This window comes from Pelobates fuscus, chromosome 4 (genome assembly GCF_036172605.1).
Source record: "Pelobates fuscus isolate aPelFus1 chromosome 4, aPelFus1.pri, whole genome shotgun sequence".
In the NCBI taxonomy this organism is placed as follows: Eukaryota; Metazoa; Chordata; class Amphibia; order Anura; family Pelobatidae; genus Pelobates; species Pelobates fuscus.
The window spans coordinates 262,278,918-262,300,018 of record NC_086320.1 but is presented as its reverse complement, the minus strand read 5'-3'; the positions used below and the strand labels follow the sequence as shown (position 1 = coordinate 262,300,018).

Sequence of the window (21,101 nt, the reverse complement as noted above, 5' to 3'; positions counted from 1 at the left end):
GAACTGAAAATTGTCATTTGCTGTGTTTGCAGCATATTTACTGAAATCAAAAGCTATTTCAATCAAACTTATAACAACATTTTAACTTTTTAAACATTTTAACAGGTCAGGTTACATTTTAACATAGGACCCCTTATTTGATAGCAGCTTCACAAGTCTTGCATCCATTGAACTTGTGAGTTTTTGGACAGTTTCTGCTTGAATTTGTTTGCAAGATGTCAGAATAGCCTCCCAGAGCTGCTGTTTGGATGTAAACTGCCTCCCACCCTCATAGATCTTTTGCTTGAGTATGTTCCAAAGGTTCTCAATATGATTGAGGTTAGGGGAGGATGGAGGCCACACCATGACTTTCTCTCCTTTTATCCTCATAGCAGCCATTGATGCAGAGGTATTCTTTGCAGCATGAGATGGTGCATTGTCATGCATGAAGATGATTTTATTACGGAAAGCATAGCTCTTCCTTCTGTACCAGGGAAGAAAATGGTCAGTCAGACACTCCACATACTTTGCAGAGGTCATCTTTACACCTTTGGGGACCCTAAAGGGGCCGACCAGCTCTCTTCCCATGATTCCGGCCCAAAACATGACTTCACCACCGCCTTGCTGACGTCGCAGCCTTGTTGGAACAGGATGGGTGTCCACCAACCATCCACTACTCCATCCATCTGGACCATCCAGGGTTGCACGACACTCATCAGTAACCAGGACTGTTGGAAAATTAGTCTTCATGTATTTTTTTGTCCAATGCAGCCATTTCTGCTTGTGAACATTGGTTAGTGGTGGCCGAATAGAAGGTTTATGCACAGTTGCAAGACTCTGGAGGACTCTACACCTTGATGTCTGTGGGACTCCAGAGGCACCAGCAGCTTCAAATATCTGTTTGCTGCTATGTAATGGTATTTTAGCAGCTGCTCTCTTGATCCGATTCATTGATCTGGCAGAAATCTTCCTCAATGTGCCCTTATCTGCAAAAACCTGTCTGTGCTCTGAATCAGCCACGAATCTCTTAATAGTACGATGATCACGCTTAAGTTTTCGTGAAATATCTAATGTTTTTTACCTCGTCCAAGGCATTGAACTATTTTACTCTTTTCGGCAGCAGAGAGATCCTTTTTCTTCCCCATATTGCGTGAAAATGGTGCTCTGCTTAATAATGTGGAACACCCTCCTTTAGTAGTTTTTCCTTAAATTGGGCTCACCTGGCAATCTTATTATCACAGGTGTCTGAGATTGTTTTCAGTGATCAAAAGAGCCCTCAAAAGCTTCTAACTCATCCACGCGTTCCACCCGTACTCAGCGGGCTTTTTCAAGATCATGAAAAAGCCCGCTGAGTACGGGTGCAACGCGTGGATGAGTTAGAAGCCCTATATGTTATCTTTCCAGGCAGACACCTTTGGCAGCTAAGTGCTTTGTCATCCCTCCATTTGAACTTGCAGCATTTCGGCTAGATCCTTGGACATTTTCTGGATTTATACTGCACCAACGGAGTGGTAATACTTTCAGCACACTGCCTATCTGCTACATGTCCTGGACCTTGTTTGGATCGTTAGATGGAAAGTAGGATTTAAACACCATCTTTTTTACTGTGTATGAGTTTTTAGTTTTTTTTTAAAGGATTTGGAGTTTTATTTTTATATGATATTAATAAACTGTGTTGCACTTTCTCTGCTTGGTTTGTATCTTTGAAGATATGTTACTGTGACCACTGCTGTTGGATACAAAGTTTACACAGAATACTCCTAATTTCCTAAACCACCGCTGTGGAGGTGGAAATCATACACATTTACCTCAATACCCAGCTTCCCCACAAACACTGATTTGGGGCTATTGCACAGCGCTGACATTTATCTACTTTTGGTAATTCTCTGCTCAGCCCTCTACTTTAGTTTCTGATCCCTTCAGAAACGCTGGTTCACTGCCTCCTTCTTACGGCCAAAACCGCGACAGAAATCTGATCGCGGCTTCTGGCCGGCTGCCAACTATGGGCGGTATCACCGCCTTTACCTCCGCAATCATTATTCCTGGCCCCTCCTCCCGCGGTCATCTCCTCTTGGCATTTTCGCGCGCTTTTAGCCCTCTCCATTCCGGAATGTCAGGATGGTTGGGTATCTCCATCGGCTCTCAAGCGCCTCTGTTAGTTAATTCACGTAAGTTATACTACTCCAGCTATTCTAATACCATCAATTTAAATTATTATATATTTAAGTATTACAAACGTTTTTACTCTGTTTTGTTACAGATCGCAAAACTATTCTGATCTAAATCCTTGCATAAGAGGGTGACCCCCTCTATACTATATTACTATTTTGCCTCATTACAGATTCTATATCATTATTTGCCTCATTTCAGAGGGTGACCCCCTTATGGCCTTTTATTAACTCTGGTCAGTTATACTGTCCCTTTGCACTGGTTAACTGTGGGTGACCCCCACGTTCAATTAGTGGCCAAACCCACTTTCTATACACGCTTTGCGTTACTTTACTCAAGTTCACTGCCTATTAATATATGTTTTGTATATATATATATATATATATATATATATATATAGAAACATGATCTTAAAAATTATTGTGGTGACCCCACTGTTTTTCTCAATTATGGCCGATTTACCCGAACCGGCAGTCTCTGCGGAGCTCAAACCTTGGCTGTATAATGCCATTGCAGATTAAATTCCCAAAGCTTTAGCAGCTTTCCACGCCAGTCAATGCCTCTGAGGATTCCAAAGTCTCAGACCATGACGAAGGCCCCCACAAACGCCCTTGGAAGGACAATAGTGCTACCGCCTGTAAAGGCAAAGCACCGGCAAACAAGATTGTCCCTTTCAGGAACTAGGAAAGATAATCCCAATTATAACTTTGATCCATTAGAGGCTTCAACTTCTAATCTGCAGCTTCAGGTAGTAGACGAATACTGTGCAGGGTATTCAGACGAGGATTATCATGAACTTCAAAATGAATCCCTTTCAGATTCTAACCCCATTTCTGACAATATATTACTAGATACCTCTGGCCGCCCCCTGTTCGACCCTAGGTATATTAAACACCCCTGATCTGCTAAGTGGACCCCTCCAGACCACATTGCCAAGTTCTGCAGGATGTGGCTCCGTGAATCTTTGGAAAAGGAAGTGAGCGCTAAATTAAGAGCAGAATGCCTATGACCTTTTATCTGAGACAAGGTGGCTATTACCCCAGAATTTGACCCCTTGCTTGTCACCTTCCTATATAAAACGGGAAAGTATCCCTGATAGGTTTGGAACAAGGCCTGAATGCCACTTGATGGAAAATGATGGATATGGCGGGCCCACTTATCCAGATATTCAGTATTGCAGATGAGGCTTTGTCAGGTGGCACTTTCGATGCACATATGGTGCGAGACTGGGCACAGAGGGCACTATGCCTACTAGTCAACGCCAATTTCGCCATGTCAACTGAAAGACGCAAAGCCGTCTTATACAAAATTGATTCAGAGCTTCTCGAATTGGGCACTAAAGAGCTTGGCCTTGAGGCACAAGGTATGCTATTTGGAGACAAATTTATTAAAGAACTGAGTAGACACAGCTCTGTGTTTACAATGCTTACCAAAGTGCAATCTTCCTTACGCAAGGTATTTAGGACCCAGAATTTTCTGGGAGAGCCAGCCACTACAGAGGCCGGACAGCTGGCAGAGATGCCTTCATAGGCTACAGGCCTCGACCTTCGGATCACTGGAACTCAGGCAATACCCATTTCTACCTCAAACACTTCTTTCCCTCTCGTGGATATATTAGAGGACGTGGATCTGCTTCCCTCCGCGGTCGCACTCCTACAGGAAATGGACTCTCATTTTTCTCATGTAACTATAGCAGGCTTGTGACAAAACCCCTGTTTTGTGAATGCCAGGACCCTCTATTTCATCTGCTGTTCGTGTATTTATCCCTATTTCATTCCCTTCTTAAGAACCAAACAAACTACCGCACAGCCAGGCCACCTGCAATAGAAGGGTGCAGCTCATTAACGGCCCAGAAGCTGTGGTTAACCATAACTATTTGACGAACGTCTGGGTGGTCGCCGTTCATTCGAACGAACACGTGGCGGCGGCCATTTTTTAAACTGACGAACACCCAGGGGGGTTTGGTCGTCGACTGCGTGGAAATATTTTCGCCCACAATTTCACACGAACACCTCAGGGACTATTCAACTTCCACCTCTTTTTATACGAACACCGTGTGGTTCGGTACATTCAATACACGAACGAGACCAACCCCAGATAGCTAAATCCATAGAGCTTGGACATATTTCTAGCGAACAGTCGGTGAACAGACTCTTTAGCTCTATGGCATTTGGACTGTTTGTGGGATCTGAGCGCTGTTCGGCTATATTGAGCGCTCAGACCGAATGTGTGGGTTCTGTTCGGTAAAATAAGTTATATATTTTAATGTATTTTGTTACTTTTCTAAAATGGAAATATTTTCTCTACTTGGAGATAATTACGTTTACTCCGGCCACTTAACCCAATTATCTCCAGGATAGAGAGGAGGGATTTCACTGTTTATGTGGATGTGTTTTATATTGTACTGTAAAATGATTGGTTACTGTAAGTTGTGTTTCAGTCCTCCACAAGGTCCCTGTGGGAGTACCCCTTGATGGAGGACCTGCATAAAAGGCCGAGCTGTAGCCATCAATAAACAGATCGTTTTACCCCTTCATGAAGTCTCAACTCATGTTTGGGGGATTGAGAGCTATAATCACTATTCTGCTCTACTTCAGCTGGGATTTCGGGAGAAGCTACAAGGATCTTTTCTACAGGGATGATAGGATCCGTTACAAGGCCGATTAATCAATTTTTCCCAACAGTGGGCTCTCGACTCACACAGGATCAGTGGATCCTTCAGACCGTGTCCGGTTTCCATCTAGAATTTACAGAGGACCCAGTTCAAATGTCCTCGCCTACCCCACTCAGGATGTCTCATATAGACGACAGGACTCTACAAGTCGAACTCAACGATCTAGTCACCAAGGGTGCCATCGAACAATCCCTCGAGGTTTCATGAGCAACATGTTCCTCGTTATGAAAAAGTTAGGAGAATTCCGACTAGTCCTCCATTTAAGAGAATTGAACAAATTCATCAAATACAGACACTTTAAGATGGAAGGCATCCATCCATCTTTTATGAGACCTTCTCTGCGAGGGAGATTGGTTCTTTGGCCTCAAGGGTGCATACCTCACGATACCAGTAACGCCAAAGCGTTGCACCTTCTGCCAATTCAGTTGGCGTCAAGCACTATGGCAGTTCACCTGTCTGCCCTTTGGACAATGTTCCGCACCTTGGTGCTTTACCAAAGTAATGAAACCGTTGATGGCACTACTCCGTTCATAAGGGATTCGATCCATCATATACCTGGACGATATCCTCCTTATGGCTCAAGATGAAGAGACTCTACGTCTCCATACAAACATGACTTTGGCTCTTCTCCAGAATCTGGGTTTCATAACCAACCTCCAAAAATCATCTCTAACTCCGTCTAAGACGGTACAGTTTCTGGGATTTCAGATAGATTCGGTTCAGGCAGTTCTGCAACTCCCTGGTACAAAAATCAAAACCATAAAAAAAAACAATCCGTCATCTTCTCAACAATCACAAATTACATATTTCCGACAGTTAGGACTCTGGAAATGACATGTCGGCATAAGTCCATAGCAGAATGGCAGAGTACCACCGTTTAAAAAAATAAAATAAAATAGATATCAATATGGGCAGAGGTAAAAGTAAGGGCAGTATCCAAGTAACCCAAATAATCAGGGTGGACTCCAGCGGATTTTCATGAAAACAACGGTTACTGTTATTGCATATAAGCAAAAATACACAAGGTCCAGATTGACGTGTTGACCTCTTCGAATTGTCAATCAGGAACTTGTGTATTTTTGCTTATATGCAATAAAAGTAACCGTGGTTTTCACGAAAATCCCCTGGAGTGCACCCTCATTATTTGGATTATATACTTTATGCGAATAGCACCTGGGTAAAAAAGTTCTCTTTATACTTTAACCCCTTAAGGACACATGACGTGTGTGACACGTCATGATTCCATTTTATTCCAGAAGTTTGGTCCTTAAGGGGTTAAAGGTGAGTGCCAAGCCTTTGTTATATGTTTATATATAAATAACAGTAAATATAGATTAGTAAACACTAAAAATCAAAAAAGGAAATTCACGTAAAAAAAGAAAAAAGTGAACAAGGCTTCACTGATAGAAATGGGTAAACAATTTCCTACCAATTGTAAAAATAATTAAAAAGATCAAATACAGCATTTCAGCTAATTCAAGAGGTTTAAGAAAGTATAAATATAATGTAAAGATAAAAACAGTGTTACCTAATGTGTCATACTTATATTTCCATCAGCTTGCTGTTTTCTTCTTATAATTTCAAAACTGTCTTTAATACAGTCTTTAAGTATTAAACAAATTTATTGTCTGACGTTGTCCTGGTGTGATTATTTCATGTATCATTTCACTTAATTGTAAATGTAAAAGTTCAATTAAAGTAGTCATTTTGTTTGCTTGTGTATTTTTCAGGCCTGGATGTAGCATGTCGGAGATATGGGATATTGAAGATCCTTCTAATGCTGGCAAAACTCCCCTGTGTTCAATTTTGGCACATGAAACATTACCACAGTTTCACACCTCATTTCAGAACAATGTTTACAAAGTTTTAAAACTTTCCGAAGACTGAAAACCTTTGAATAAAGAAAAATTGTTATCAAATATCTTAAAATAAATTCTACATTTTCAGAAAAATAAGATAATTTGATTTTATCACAGTTATTTCTTCTCCAGATATTTTAAATAGGAAATTTTCTAAGATATAAAAAACTATGCAATTCTTTATTGCTAACAATATTATTTGAAAGTAATTAAAAGCATTCTATATCATAAAGCCAGCTACAGTTTTTTTTTTTTTTTTTTTTTTTTTTTTTTAAAACATACTGCCTTAAGCTTATTGTTATTGGCAGAATTTTCTATTATAAAAGTGATATGCGTTTGAATTTAGTACCAAAGAGAACAAAAGTGTGTATATATTTATCTAATGGAAGTGGTATTAAAATCCAAATTTGTATTATTTGTGTTTTGGATTTAAACACATTAGGATGGTTATGTAGCAAACTTTACTCCGAGGCATTATTCCTAGTATTTTTGTGAAGTTCAGTGACCTTGCAAATTCAACAACCTCACAAGTTAAAATGATTTTGAATTACTTTTTATTTTTATTTTATTTTATTTTTTTTAGAAAGCAACCATATGTTAATTGTCTGTGTTTTTATTATTCTTATTTGCTCTCAGAAATTAATGTTTTTAAATGTTTTAGCTTTCATTTAATATAAAACATCCTATGAACTATTACAACCAGTGTTTAAGGTGCAACACATTTTTAGGTACTGCAGAATTACTCAAGTAGAATATTTGTTTTGCTGCTATTCCACTTATTTTACATTAATTAACCAATACTGCACATTAACCAACAATGTGTTAACTCAATATTCCCCAGTGACAGTGTTTTGAAAGATAAATAAAAACCAGCATATCCTTCTTTACTTGAGACATGATTAGGGCAATAGTTGTGTGAAGCCCATTGGACTTTACTATAATGAATGTATTTTAAACCTTTGGAAAGCTTCTGAGCTAATGTAGTATCATTTGAGTCCACCCCTATATGCCAAGGAGGCAAATTCAAAATTGTTCTATTGTTGTAGTGGTATGTTTATTTTTATATTTTTGTAGTACCAACTAGCTATTCAATTTGGCACCATTAATCCATTATTATCTAATGTAGCATATCAGTTATAGAGCCAAACCTGTTTCTTATGTCCCTACTTTGTGTATTCACTCCAGTTATCTATATTTCTAATTTTTAGGACTTTGAATATGAAACATGATGCAAGGGAAATGGATTTGCTTTTCACATTGGCTATTTTTTTCTTTGCATTGTATATTTTGTGTTTAACATACAGTATATATATTGTTGCTCCAATATGAGCAATTTAAATGTTTATAGTTTGCCTGAAGTATATGCAAATAATGTTTTCCTTCCTTCCTGGAATCACTAGTTTTGGCCTTGGGAATGTAAGATCAGAAATATTTATGATTTTTTTTTTTTTTTTTTTGAAAGCAATATTTACTGTTGTCTTTTATTGCATTTTCCTGTTGTATGTTCTAAAATTAGTAATTTGCATATATGAACATATTTACTATATCAGTTTGTCGTTTTAGTTATTTATAGTTTAAAAAAATTGTTTTTGTCAGGTATTAATATTAAATATTTTAGATTAAAATATCTCTTGAGTCACTCTTTATTATGTGATAACATTTTATTTGTTTTTTGCACTTTTAGTTTTCTGTTGCTTATGCAACTCCACATTTCAACAATTTAGTAAAATAGTAGCTGGCAAGTAGGTGTTTTCCTTTTTCAAACAGAATTGCAGTGCAAATAATGTATACATGACACAAAATCTGATCAATGTCTTAGTTACCAAGCAGGACTTCAAATGAATGTCCATTTGGGGGACTTACCCTCCTTTGTTAAAAGTGAACATATTAGTTTTGTTATTTTGGCCAGTAAAGTATCCTGATTGTTGAGAGTGTACAACTTTTCTGAAATGTTTAAGCGCTTGCGTTGCATATGCATAAATATAATTGTACACCATTACATTTTTATGTTTGAAAGTTGTACTCATATCTAAAATATCAAAATGAATCTATATTAAACATTTTTCATAAGCTTTCAAAGAAATATATTGCTTGCTGCATATTTTCAATAACTGGTGTATTTCATTTAATCTAACTTATATTTAAAATGTATATTTTCCCATTCCAGAACAGTGACCGAAAACTGTCTCTTGAAAGGCAAGTGAATGTCAAGTCATGTCATTATTTTGAGATAGCTGTATATGTATAGCTTGTGATTTATGATTCTGACTGCTTTTGGACTAGCCATTTATCCAGCATTTCTTGGCTGATTTATTTATTTATTATTGTTTATTCTTGACTATTATTTATTTCACAGCGTGTTGCAAGCTCGTAGATGCTGCTATTTGTGTATCTGCACTTCAAGTCTGCTAGCTCACTCAGGGTGATCATGAGTAAAAAGAGAGACTTGGAGTGTGTTGAAAATGCTTGTCCTCCCTCTAATGTCCCTTTTCTCCATAATGGATAACCCGTTGATCTCTGGATAAATCATACATTAAAAGAATAACATTGAACCTTATACAGTAACTTTAACTTCCAAAAACTCACCCTGGCTCCCTATAAGAATTGTAAAAAAAATAAATAAAACACAAATACAAAAAAAAAAATCAGGATAATTGAATCTGTGTTTTGTTTTATTTATTTTTGATGAGGTGAATAGTACACAGGTATTGCTGAGAAAAAGAGAAATACTCTATCCAATCTGAAATTCCGAACAAAACACACACGAGTTTTACTCCTTAAACGGTGACTACAGAGATAAAAGCTCCTCAAAATAACTGCCTCACTGTTAAATTCTCTGCCAGTTAGGAGTGAAATCACTTTGTTTATACAGCATTAATCACACCTACCAGCAAATGACTTGCACGGTCATCCTAAACGCTTCCTGTAAAGAGACATCTAATGTTTAAACTTCTGTGGAAGTAGAAAATAAATATTACCAGGTTCAATAAAAGCGTTTTAATTGACCATTACAATACACAGAGATATCTCATGGAGATTGGCAAGAAGCAATCTAACATCATATTACAATTCCTCATATTTTATACATATGACCCGGAACCGGCCTTTCGTTTAGCTTGAATCAGAACTCCAAATATGGTCTTATTTCCTATTGGCTAAATTCTAGCATAACTGACAAATTTAAGGTTCACAAGTTTAAGCATCCCATGATCTTTCTAACAGATGACTTGACCACTGTCATGCGTCTTACTTCCCTAAAATATCGCTTGTCTATGATAAAAGTTAACACATATAAGCCTGACTTCCTCTTTCACAACTTAAGTACACAGTTCACCTTCCCCCCCCCCCCCCCCCCTCCCCTGGCAACATCTGACAGGACACGTTTTCAAAATAACTTTTCCTTTTACAATCCAAAAAACAGTCCAGACATCCATAAATGAATCTGTAGAAATATTCTTCTTTTGATTATACTTTAAGATTATGGATAAACAGCAAAATGGCTGACAGCATGTCAGTAGCAGGTTACATATGTTCACACTTCCTTTATTGCACATTTGTTTAATTTAGAGCATATTATAACCTGATATGTTATAATAGCCTTCTAGGCTGTGTGGGTGCCTACTGCATGTGATTAAAGTTTAATTTATAGTGCAAGAGATAAATACATCTAAAGCAAGTTAATATCTGATTTAAAATGAAGCTTTATTTTTATTTTTTTCATGCAAACTGTGTGAGTCACAGCCTGGGAAGGGATGGCTAGAGCTACATAAACCAAAACAAAGGTGATTTAAAGGGACACTCCAGGCACCCAGACCACTTCTGCCCATTGGAGTGGTCTGGGTACCATCTCCCACTATTTTTTTTTTTTCATTCCAAGGTTTTTTATTAAGCGTGAAAGGCATATATGTACGACAAAGATAATGTAGCAAGATAACATCATAGTATAACATTGTACTTAACGGCATAATAATGAAAGGCAGGTAAATAATAGTAGCTGCACTGGTGTGTACATCAGAAAGGCATATATGTGCGACAAAGATAATATCATAGTATAACATTGTACTTAACGGCATAATAATGAAAGACCGGTAAATAATAGTAGCTGCAGTGGTGTGTACATCAGAAAGGCATATATGTGCGACAAAGATAATGTAGCAAGATAGCATCATAGTAAAACATCGTGCTGAACGGCATAATAATGAAAGGCAGGTAAATAATAGGTATCTCTACGGTTGGACGATAAGTTGGCTGTTCGATGGTAGCACAAAGCAAAACATGTTCCTATTTAAGCATGTCAATATAACTCCGAACCCTGCAGTGTCAAACACCAACAGCCTAAATCGGCCCCAGCAAGCACAGCCTCTAATAACATCATAGTATAACGTCGTACTTAACGGCACAATAATGAAAGGCAGGTAAATAATAGGTAGCTCTACGGTTGCACAGTAAGTTGGCTGGTCGATGGTAGCACAAAGCAAAACATGTTCCTATTTAAGCATGTCAATATAACTCCGAACCCTGCAGTGTCAAACTCCAACAGCCTAAATCGGCCCCAGCAAGCACAGCCTCTAATAACATCATAGTATAACGTCATACTTAACGGCACAATAATGAAAGGCAGGTAAATAATAGGCATCTCTACGGTTGCACGATAAGTTGGCTGTTCGATGGTAGCACAAAGCAAAACATGCTCCTATTTAAACATGTCAACATGACTCCGAATCCTGTAGTGTCTAACACCAACAGCCTTATTCGGCCTCAGCAAGCACAGCCTCTAGGTTTAGTGATACAATATTAAAATGAAAATAATATTAAAATTAAAGTTATCAATTAAATGAAAAGATAGATGTCCAGACTCTCCATGGAGTCAGGAATAGGGTGAAGGGATTACGTGGAGGCCCTCGTGTTATCACGCCAAAGTAAAAGTGGGGTAGGTTGAACAAGGCTAATGTTTGATCGTTATGCATAGTCGACTTATTCCTTAGTGTGCACATCAATTGCTGGTAGCTAGGTAAGAGAGCAAGAATCTATGTGTACCAATAAGAAGGTAATCTACATTGGACATAAACTTTACTTTACTGTGTAATCAAGCTGTATCTATCTAAGCCTATGATTGTGCCGTCGGTACAGTGAAACTTATATGCATTAGAAAGCCTGCAGGTATAGCGCTTTATCTCCTGTGGGCTGCACCTGAACAATTAAAGTGATGCTATCGGTCTGTAGCGTATGATGTGAATATGCTTGCTACATGCAATATAGGTGAAGGTATGTATACATTATTAAGCCGTAGCTTACGTTGCGCATTCGTTTGTGAACTGAAAGCCGAATTAATGCGCTTTTATGCTAAATAATAAAATAGGTTAGAAGAAAAAAAGCTAAAGTTTTCATTAAACTTGCTGCCATTCTGAGAAAGGTTATGTATGCAATGCAGACTGTAGCTCTAGGTACTGCAGCATAAACAGCGTTTCCACGCCTAGTACAGTACAGTAAGTAAGCATCATAAGGCTGTGATAGGTCATGGCAGTTTGTCTCTCAGTTGCGTCTAATGAATTATGGCATAGGCCTGGAACAACAATGAATGCAAAGGAAATAAAAGTCAGTTACATGGGCTATAACATTACGAGAGCTAAGCTAGAAGTTTTATGCAATGTAAATGTAGGAATGCATTAACAGGCGATTGCAATTTCAAATGAGATATTCATGACATAGCGTGCAATCTGATGTAGACAGTGGTTAGTTACATAATGCAGGTAATTAAGGCAAATAAGGTATTTATAACCCGAACCGAGGGTGCAAACATTTTATAATGCATGTGCTGCTGTGATGAGAGAACGTGAGTCACTTCGTGGGGAGTAGTTGCGCTGTGTCGTTGCACAAAATAAGTTGAGGAGAGCAGTGAATGCATTGTAAGAGAGTTGCCTCCATGGTTGCCCCCATAAGCCTCCGAGCACGTCTGTCCTCCATCAGTCCTCCCTGGGACCGACCCATCCCACTGGTTTAGCGTTCTGTGGCACCGTGGGCACTCAAAGTCCAGATCTGTCCCCCGGACCCTCCCCACCAAGAGTCCAGGTTCCAGCCGTCTCCTGCACCTCCCCAGCACCACTTCAGCCTCTGTGAAGCACTTAGGCCCTCATGTCTCACCTGGTGCCGGCCACATACTTAGGAGAGGGACACCTCCCTCACGGCCACCGGTACACCGGAAAGGTCTGTGATTGCCATCCCACAGGGCTCACAGCGGCAGGGACAATCTCCCCTGGGTCCCCCTCAAAACCCAAAGGCAGGGACTGGTACTTTTCCAGGGGGCAGGCCGCCCGCCCAGGGTGTCCCTCTGCAGGGCAGCAGCTGTTGGGGCCATCAGAGCAAAGCGAGGAAGCCGTTCTATGATGGTGAGGCTCCCCTTACCTGCTGGTATTGCAATACATTTTTGTAGTTGTTCCATGTACAGGGTGGGAGGCCGCCGGCACTCCCGACCCCTTCTGAACCCCTTGGGTGTTGTCGAAGCAGGGACTCATAGGCCGGGATAACCCCCACCGGCCCCGGGGGGGGGCGTGGCCGGGTCCCCCCCTCAACATGTGCACCCGGCAGTGCCGTCTCTAGTGCGTCCGCTTCGCGGTTAGTATTCACCTGTGTCTCGTCGGACCTCCGTCCTGTGGGCCTCCACAGCTAGGCCCGGGTGCATGTCTCACCGCGGTGTCTGCAACGAGCCGCGATCCGCCAGATACTGGCTGTGCCCGACGTCCGGCGGGTTCCTCCTCGCAGCCCTCTTGTTTTCTCAGGTTCTGTCGAGCATTGGAGGTATGAAAAACGCCTTTTTTAGCGGCACGATGCAGGAGCTAGCGAAGATGACTGCAAGTGTAATTATTGCAGTTTTTATAAACTGCAATAATTATCTTGCAGGGTTAACTCCACCTCTAGTGGCTGTCTACTAGACAGCCACTAGAGGGCACTTCCTCCTTCATAGCACAGAAAACCTGTGCTAGAGCGTCGCTGAATGTCCTCGTGCTGTGTGAGGACCTCCTGCGTCGCTCATTTCCCCATAGGAAAGCATTGAAAAACATTTTCAATGCTTTCCTATGGGGAGCTCTAGTAATGCCGCGCATGTGCATTAGGTCTCTCCGGCCGGTGGGCGGGATCAGTCTCTCCCACCGGCCGACGTATTCACTGGGAGGAGCGGCGTGCGGAGGAAGAAGCAGCGACATGGGACATGTCGCTGCCTCTGGTAAGTAACTGATGGGGTTTTCACCCCTTCAGCAACCGGGGATGGGGGGGTGGGAGGGAGAGGGGACCTGCAGTGCCAGGAAAACGGATTGTTTTCCTGGCACTGGAGTTTCCCTTTTACTCCCTAATGGCAGAGGATTAAGCAGTGAGACTGCAGAGGCTGAATCTATATCAGGCCTGAACAACCTGCACCCCCTCCCCCTGTTGTTTTGAACTACAACTCCCATAATTCCCTTGCTAAAAACATGGGCATTGGCTATCTGTTCATTAAATGAATCACGGGCATTGTAGTTCAAAAACATCCGGGGGTCCAGATAAAACTGCTTTATTAACCCCTTCAAGACAAAGGCAAACTTAGAGTTTGAGCTATATGTTTGTTCTACCATAATTACCTCTTTAATATTAAGTGCACCCACAATTATATATCATTTTGTTCACAAAATATAGTGTTACTATCAGGATTATTTGCAATAACTGATGATATGCGGAGAGAGAATCAATTGCAGGAGATATTTGATCGTTTCGTTAAAAGAAGTTATGATAGGAATTTTCTCTTACAAGCAGTCTCTCAATTTTGTCACAACATGGATACCTTACAGTCATCACAGATTGGGGTTGACCTTTCTAAAGACTACAAATATAATGACAGAGTGATTGGTGTATAAATCTTTAACATTAGCTCTCCAACTTTGAAAAAGCTCCTTAAAGCGGCACTGTCATGCCGAACTTACCTTTACTCAATCTCTTCATCTTCTCCCCCTCTCTCAGGATCTGTTCTTCTTTTCTTCCTGTCTTCTTTAGTTTTCTTTAAAATCATAAGACAAAGTAGGGACTCTTTGCCTTATGGAGGTTTCCTCCGCTTGACCAGCGGAGGAGCAAAGTGTGCTTCATTTCCGCTGGGCAGAGCAATTTTCCCATAATTCTTACCTTTCCCGCGATGTTTCCTGTCATTTTAGCCGAAACTACCGAATTGCATTCGAACTCAATGAGAACAGTATGTTCGTTTGTTTTAGAACGCAATTCGGCACTTTGTTCGTGTCGGAATTTCATTTGAATGAATGAAACTCCGATTCAATTCGTGCTGTGGCTGCATCTTGCAGCCGCTTAGTAGATAACCCCCTAATTCCCACTGTAGCTATCTACTAAAAGCCACATTTACTAATACTAAGTAAAGATTACTTGGTATTAGTAAATGATCTGCCCCTACTCGCTATACCACGAGTAGGGGCATGTCTAGTAAGCAGTGAGCTCACTGTAAAAAAAAAAAAAACTTATTGGCCCCCACCCCTAAACGACGGGCGAGCGGTGGTTGGGGGCCATAAAGATAATGAGGGGGAGACCTACTGTCCTCTCCCCGGCCACCACCCCTGCGCGGTGGGTGGGGGCCATAAATTACATTGGGGGGGACCTACTGTCCTCCCCCTCTCCGGCCCCCACCCCTGGGCCGCGGGTGGGGGCCATAATGATGAGGGGGAACCTACTGTCCTCCCCCACCCCTGGGCGGCGGGTGGGGGCACTAAGTCAAATTCCCCCCCCATCAAAGGTGACTAGGGGTCCCTAAGCCCCTAGTCACCCCCCCCCCCCCACACCCAAATAAAAAGGCCCCTAGCTACCCCCCTCACCCTAAAAAATAGTGATGGGGGAATAAAATAACTAACCTGTAAAGTAAAATTAAACTTGCCATTCGACGTCTTCCTTTTTCTAAAAACTTTATTTTTCAGCCCCAAAAAAGGCCAAATAAAAAACCATCATACCCGTCGAACTTAAAATGAAATAATGCGCGGCATTAGGTCTCCTCGGCCGGTATCAGTCTCGCCCACCGGCCGACGAATCACAGGGAGGAGCGGCGCAGAGGAGGAGGCAGTGACTGTTTTCACCCCTTCAGCAACTGGGGATTGGGGGGTGGGAGGGAGAGGGACCCTCCAGTGCCAGGAAAACAGATTGTTTTCCTGGCACTGGAGTTTCCCTTTAAGGTTACATTGTATATAATTCGTTTTATTACTTTAGATTTCTTTCCCTTTCATATACCCACCTTTTTTGCTAAATTTGCTTATCTACTATAACTACTTATTATTTATTCACTTAGGACACTGTTAAATGTCCAAGTGGCATTTATCTCACAGTTTGAAATTAATTGCCTTTTCTTTGTAGGTGGTATAGAATGAGTGTCTCACTGGTGTGTAGACTCCAAGGAAGGGTGGTATGCTGGTATATTCCCTGTCACTGATCCTTTCTGTACAGAATAATATTAACCTATCGCTAACCTTGGCTAATGTACCCATATACAAAGGTGACACTTAAAAAAGTTTTCAAAAGTAAGCGATAGATCAAAACTTATTACCAAAGCTGAGATTTAAGCATTACATCCTAACCAATATTATTCAATGTGCAAAATACACTCATTACTGAAATACAATTATATAGCAGAATGCAAAGGTTATACTTACTGCTACAAAAAACAGCAATTTCCTTTCAACAAAGCGGCCACGCTTTAGAAAATACATACTAAATATATCCAAAAAAAAAAAAAAGGTTGTTGCAGGAATATATAATTTTAAATAAAGCACACTGAACCCAATCTCAGATGTCAAACACAGCATAGTAATGTTGTTTGTTGTAAAAATAAACATTTCAGTAAATAAATATTTTGATCTCATACAATGATGAGGATTACTCAACAAAGAATAACAATTTAAATATGCTTGCTAAGCTTGTGACGGTAGTCACCATCACTGGGGATGGAAGACACACTATGTGTGGGTGCCCAGATTCCTCCTGTGTTTTGGTCACCCTGTGCCCATTTATTGGTATGTTTAATGTATTGCTTGCCTGTGCCTCTCCCCCTCCCCCTTTTTCCTTTCCTATTATTTCCCCAGCAGGGCGTTGTCCCAGGGACACTGCCAGACCAGTTTATACTAGCTGTCACTCCTCAATCTCCCATCAGCTCTTGCTATCGTCTGACCCAACCCTTCCTTGTACTATAGTACTCTATGCACCCTATTGTATGTAAATGAGGCTGTTGGGGGCTTACATATGTGTGCTATGTCTATTAAAGTTAGTTTTTGTTTTAACCTTTACAAAGTGTTGTCTGGTGTTTGGGGAAAGGGATATAATCTGATGATGGAAAGTGTGTCCAGGGCTATAAACACAGTCGGAGTACTGGTGCTCCATCACAATGCCTTTTCTTAAAGGGACACTCAGGGCCCAATACAAGACAATGCATTTAATAAATGTTGGCCTCATTAATATGCTCTATTTTTTTTACATGCTTAAATCTTTATAGTTTCTGTATAAAAAAAAATGTTTTGCAGAATGTTGCACTTTAAGCCTGCCTCCTTAGCCATGCCTCTCAAATCAGAAATACTTCCTTATCAAAGTTAAGCCCACAGCCACTACAGCACTGAGTGAGCGGCTTTTAATTTATAACATGACTGCAGACAGTCAGAGAAACTGCAAACAGGTAGTGATATCCATTCTGTATACCTCCTCGGGTGTCATCTCATTCTAAAGCAGGTTGCGTTGTAGTTCAGGTCCAGATGTAAGATCCTGCTGACCAGCAGAATGGCTCACTGCACTTGCTCCTGTCAGTCTCTCCTGTGTAGCATTGCTGAGCAGAGCTCCTCTCCCCCAGGCCACGGCTCGGCCATGCTACACAGGAGGAGAGAGGTTAGGAGACACATGGGAGGAAGGAAAAAGGGGTTAAGACACAAGGGGGGGGGAAGGGGTCAGGAAATAAGACTTGTCAGAATGAGACATATGGGGAACTGGGTGAATGGACACATTGGGGGACTGGGAAATTGCGACACATTGGGGGAACTGGGTGAATGGACACATTGGGGGACTGGGAAATTGCGACACATTGGGGGAGCTGGGGAAATAAGACACAATGGGGTTGCTGGATGAATGAGACACACTGGGGGGAGCTGAGGGAATGAGACACATTGGGGGACTGAGGGAATGAGACAAATGGGAGACTGGTGAATAAGACACATTGAGGAGCTCGGGGAATGAGATGCGTGGGAGGTCGAGGGAATGAGACAGAAGGGAACGAGACACATTGTGGGGAGCTGAGGGACTGAGACTTATGGGGGGAGCTGGGGGAATGAGACACATGCAGGAGTTGGGGAAGAAAATGAAACACATGGATTGGAGGTGCTATGGGGAATGAAACACATGCATGCACTGAGGTGGAGACACAAAGATAGGCTGGGGAAGACACATATAGAGTCTGGTGGAGAAAGAGACAAGGTGATGTGGGAGAGGCTGTGGGAGACACATATAGAGGGTGGGGGAGAAAGAGACAAGGTGATGGTGGAAAGAGTGGCTGGGAAACGGAGAAAGAGACAAACAAAAGGGGCTGGGGAGAGAAAGAGACACATTAAATGGCTGGGGGGGAACAAATAAACACGGGGGGGGGGGCTGTGGAGAAAGAGACAAGGTTCTGGGGGAAGGGGAGAAAGAGATACCCAAAATGTGGTAAGAAAGAGGGGGATTCAGGGACACACAGGTGAAGATGCATTTTTTTGGGGGGGTGGAAGGAATGGGGGTGGGGGTGGCAAAATTCATATTCACCTGTGTAGCACTGGCCATATTCAGGTCACTAAGTGATATCAGTGGCTTATCTGTGTGCATACTTTTGATAAAAGTGATGGGTTGTGGCTAAGGATGCAGGCTTATGGTGCAGCATTCTTCAAACATTTATTTATTCAATGCCGAAGCTATACAGATTTGAGCATGCAAACAAAATACAGCATATTAATCAAATTCATTAAAGTAGTATTGGTGTCCAGAGAGTACCTTTAAGTATATAAATGTGATGAGTTCTGTTAGCTGAAAAAAAAAACTATTTCAGTTAAAATTAAAATAGAAATTGTCTATTAAATCCCAACCATACTATGGAGTGACTACTTGAATAAAAAAGAACAACTTACAACCCACACAGTGACAACAATCCTCCATTCTCATCCATTTTTGTAGAATCACTATCAATACTTATACATTGTGTGTGTTATAGGAAAGAACAGTTGACAACCTGTACGCAAGTAAAATTTTATTTTAACAATACAACATGAAAAACAAAATATTTTATGCCAATTGTAGAAATAAAACAGTGCCCTACACTACAATAACTTTACACATGATTGCTTTATACAATGTCTGTAAAGGAAATCCAACTGATGCATTCTATAAATGGTTCACAGAAAAGCTGAGATGATTGTCGAATGTTGTAATGCCTGTGTTTGTGTGTTTTCACTATACAGAAGTATTATTACATGTCGTTTTTTTTTTTTTTTAATAATAAAAATACCAATTGATGAGTTACATTCCTGAAACTGCATAAATAAAAGTGTGTCCTATAAGCATGCTTTAAATAATCAAGATGACATATAGTTTGTGTATGCACACACATATACATATATACAATGCATATATCAATGTTACAATCCTTCCTTTATTTGGAAGCAGGTTGTTGTAAAAGACGCAAAAATGCAGTAGATTTTGGTGCAAAATGAGTTAATACATTATATTTAACATTCATTTATTTAAATGAGGGAAGCCATTTTATGAAGCAAACATCACATTTTGCATTTATATTTCTTATATCTGGTTCTGACAGAAAAAAAAAACTGGTACAAATTCCGCAAGTATTCCAAATTACTTTTCCAAAGCTATATGTGGGTGCTTGTGATGGGGCCTTGGCCAATGGAATATGCCATTCTCTCCATATCTTATGTGAGATAGCATGTCACCTTCTCTCACTATATATTTATTTTTTTCTACTAGTTAAAACATTATAATAATGGAGGGCCAACTTAATCAACTTGTTTGTGAGACAGCGGGTAGAGGCATTGTGATGACAGAAGGCCAGAGAGGATAGCAGCACGCTAGTAGAAAAGATTAGAAAATGAGGTTGAACTTTAAACTTTGATGCTATGATGACACCTTCAGTGGTTTATATAATTAAGACTGAAAAGAAGGCAGACATATGTGAGGAGAAAGGAGTTAAGATATATATATATATATATATATATTTTTTTTTTTTACAGAGGATGCATTCCACCTGCTTCTCTTGTTTATAGCAACTAAAAAAAAAATAGGTTTCTCGAACACGTCTCATTGACAGCCGCTAGAGGCACTTCCGCGCTTCTCACTGTTATTTTCACAGTGAGAAGACGCCAGCGTCTATAGGAAAGCATTGAGAATGCTTTCCTATGGACTGGCTGAATGCGCGCGCGGCTCTTGCCGCTCTTGCGCATTCAGTCTATCTCGAAGAGAAGGAGGGGGAGGAGAGGAGGAGGAGAGTCCCCCGCCCGGCGCTGGAAAAAGAGGTAAATTTAACCCCTTCCTCCACCCAGAGCCCGGCAGGAGGGGGGCCCCGAGGGTGGGGGCAGCCTCAGAGCACTATAGTGCCAGGAAAACGAGTGTTTTCCTGGCACTATAGTGGTCCTTTAAGAGCTTATTTAACTTCTATAAACAAAGATCTTATTTTAAGTCATATCATTATTTCATTTTACAAAATACTTGATATCCCTGTAATTATTAGCTTTGCTTTACAGATATGTCAATTCCACCGATGGCTATTTGTACACTGACAAAATGTACAATAATTATAAAAATAAAATTGTTGCTATATCCCATAACTTAGCAATATTTACTTTTTGTGAAACGACGGCTGATAAAACACACAGCTCATAGCACTAAAAACTAAATGAAGTGACTTTTTTCTGCAGCAATGTAATTAGATGATTAATATATATTGAAATGAGCTAGGGACACCCAGACATTCATTCTGTAGAGAAGCAATAGATTTTTTATGTGGCCATATCATACACAATTTCCCTCATTTTATGCAAAATGTTTTGACATTTCAAAAAACACACTGACAAAGTATTAATTATAAATTTACATTAATAAAATAATAATACAACTCATAACTGTTCCTTCTTTTATTTAGATGTAAATAATACTTCTAATTACAAACAAATCTACATACATTAAGGCGCTTGTGTTTGTGGAGAGTCTGAATACACCAACACGCAGGCCCCATATTTTAAAAATTGGAATATCTTAAAAAATTGGTAAGAAATTTTTGACAAATAAGAAACGTATTTGCATCACAAATCTGAACTGTTGTCAATTTGTACATTATGTTGTGGTGTGCTCCATTAAGTTTTGTTAAATTGATACTTTGTCTATGTAAA

General features: G+C 40.3%; 1 protein-coding gene across 3 annotated transcripts in view; it reads left to right on the top strand.

Moving 5' to 3' along the window:
• The window catches only part of DPY19L1 (dpy-19 like C-mannosyltransferase 1), a 212,274-nt gene extending 204,086 nt beyond the window's left edge, over positions 1–8,188 (top strand). For all 3 annotated transcript variants that reach the window (XM_063452080.1, XM_063452078.1, XM_063452079.1), the window contains exon 23: positions 6,553–8,188. In XM_063452080.1, the coding sequence (XP_063308150.1) occupies positions 6,553–6,709 (157 nt within the window). In that variant the 3' untranslated portion in view covers positions 6,710–8,188. The remainder of the gene's footprint in view (positions 1–6,552) is intronic.
• Positions 8,189–21,101: the final 12,913 nt, after the last annotated feature.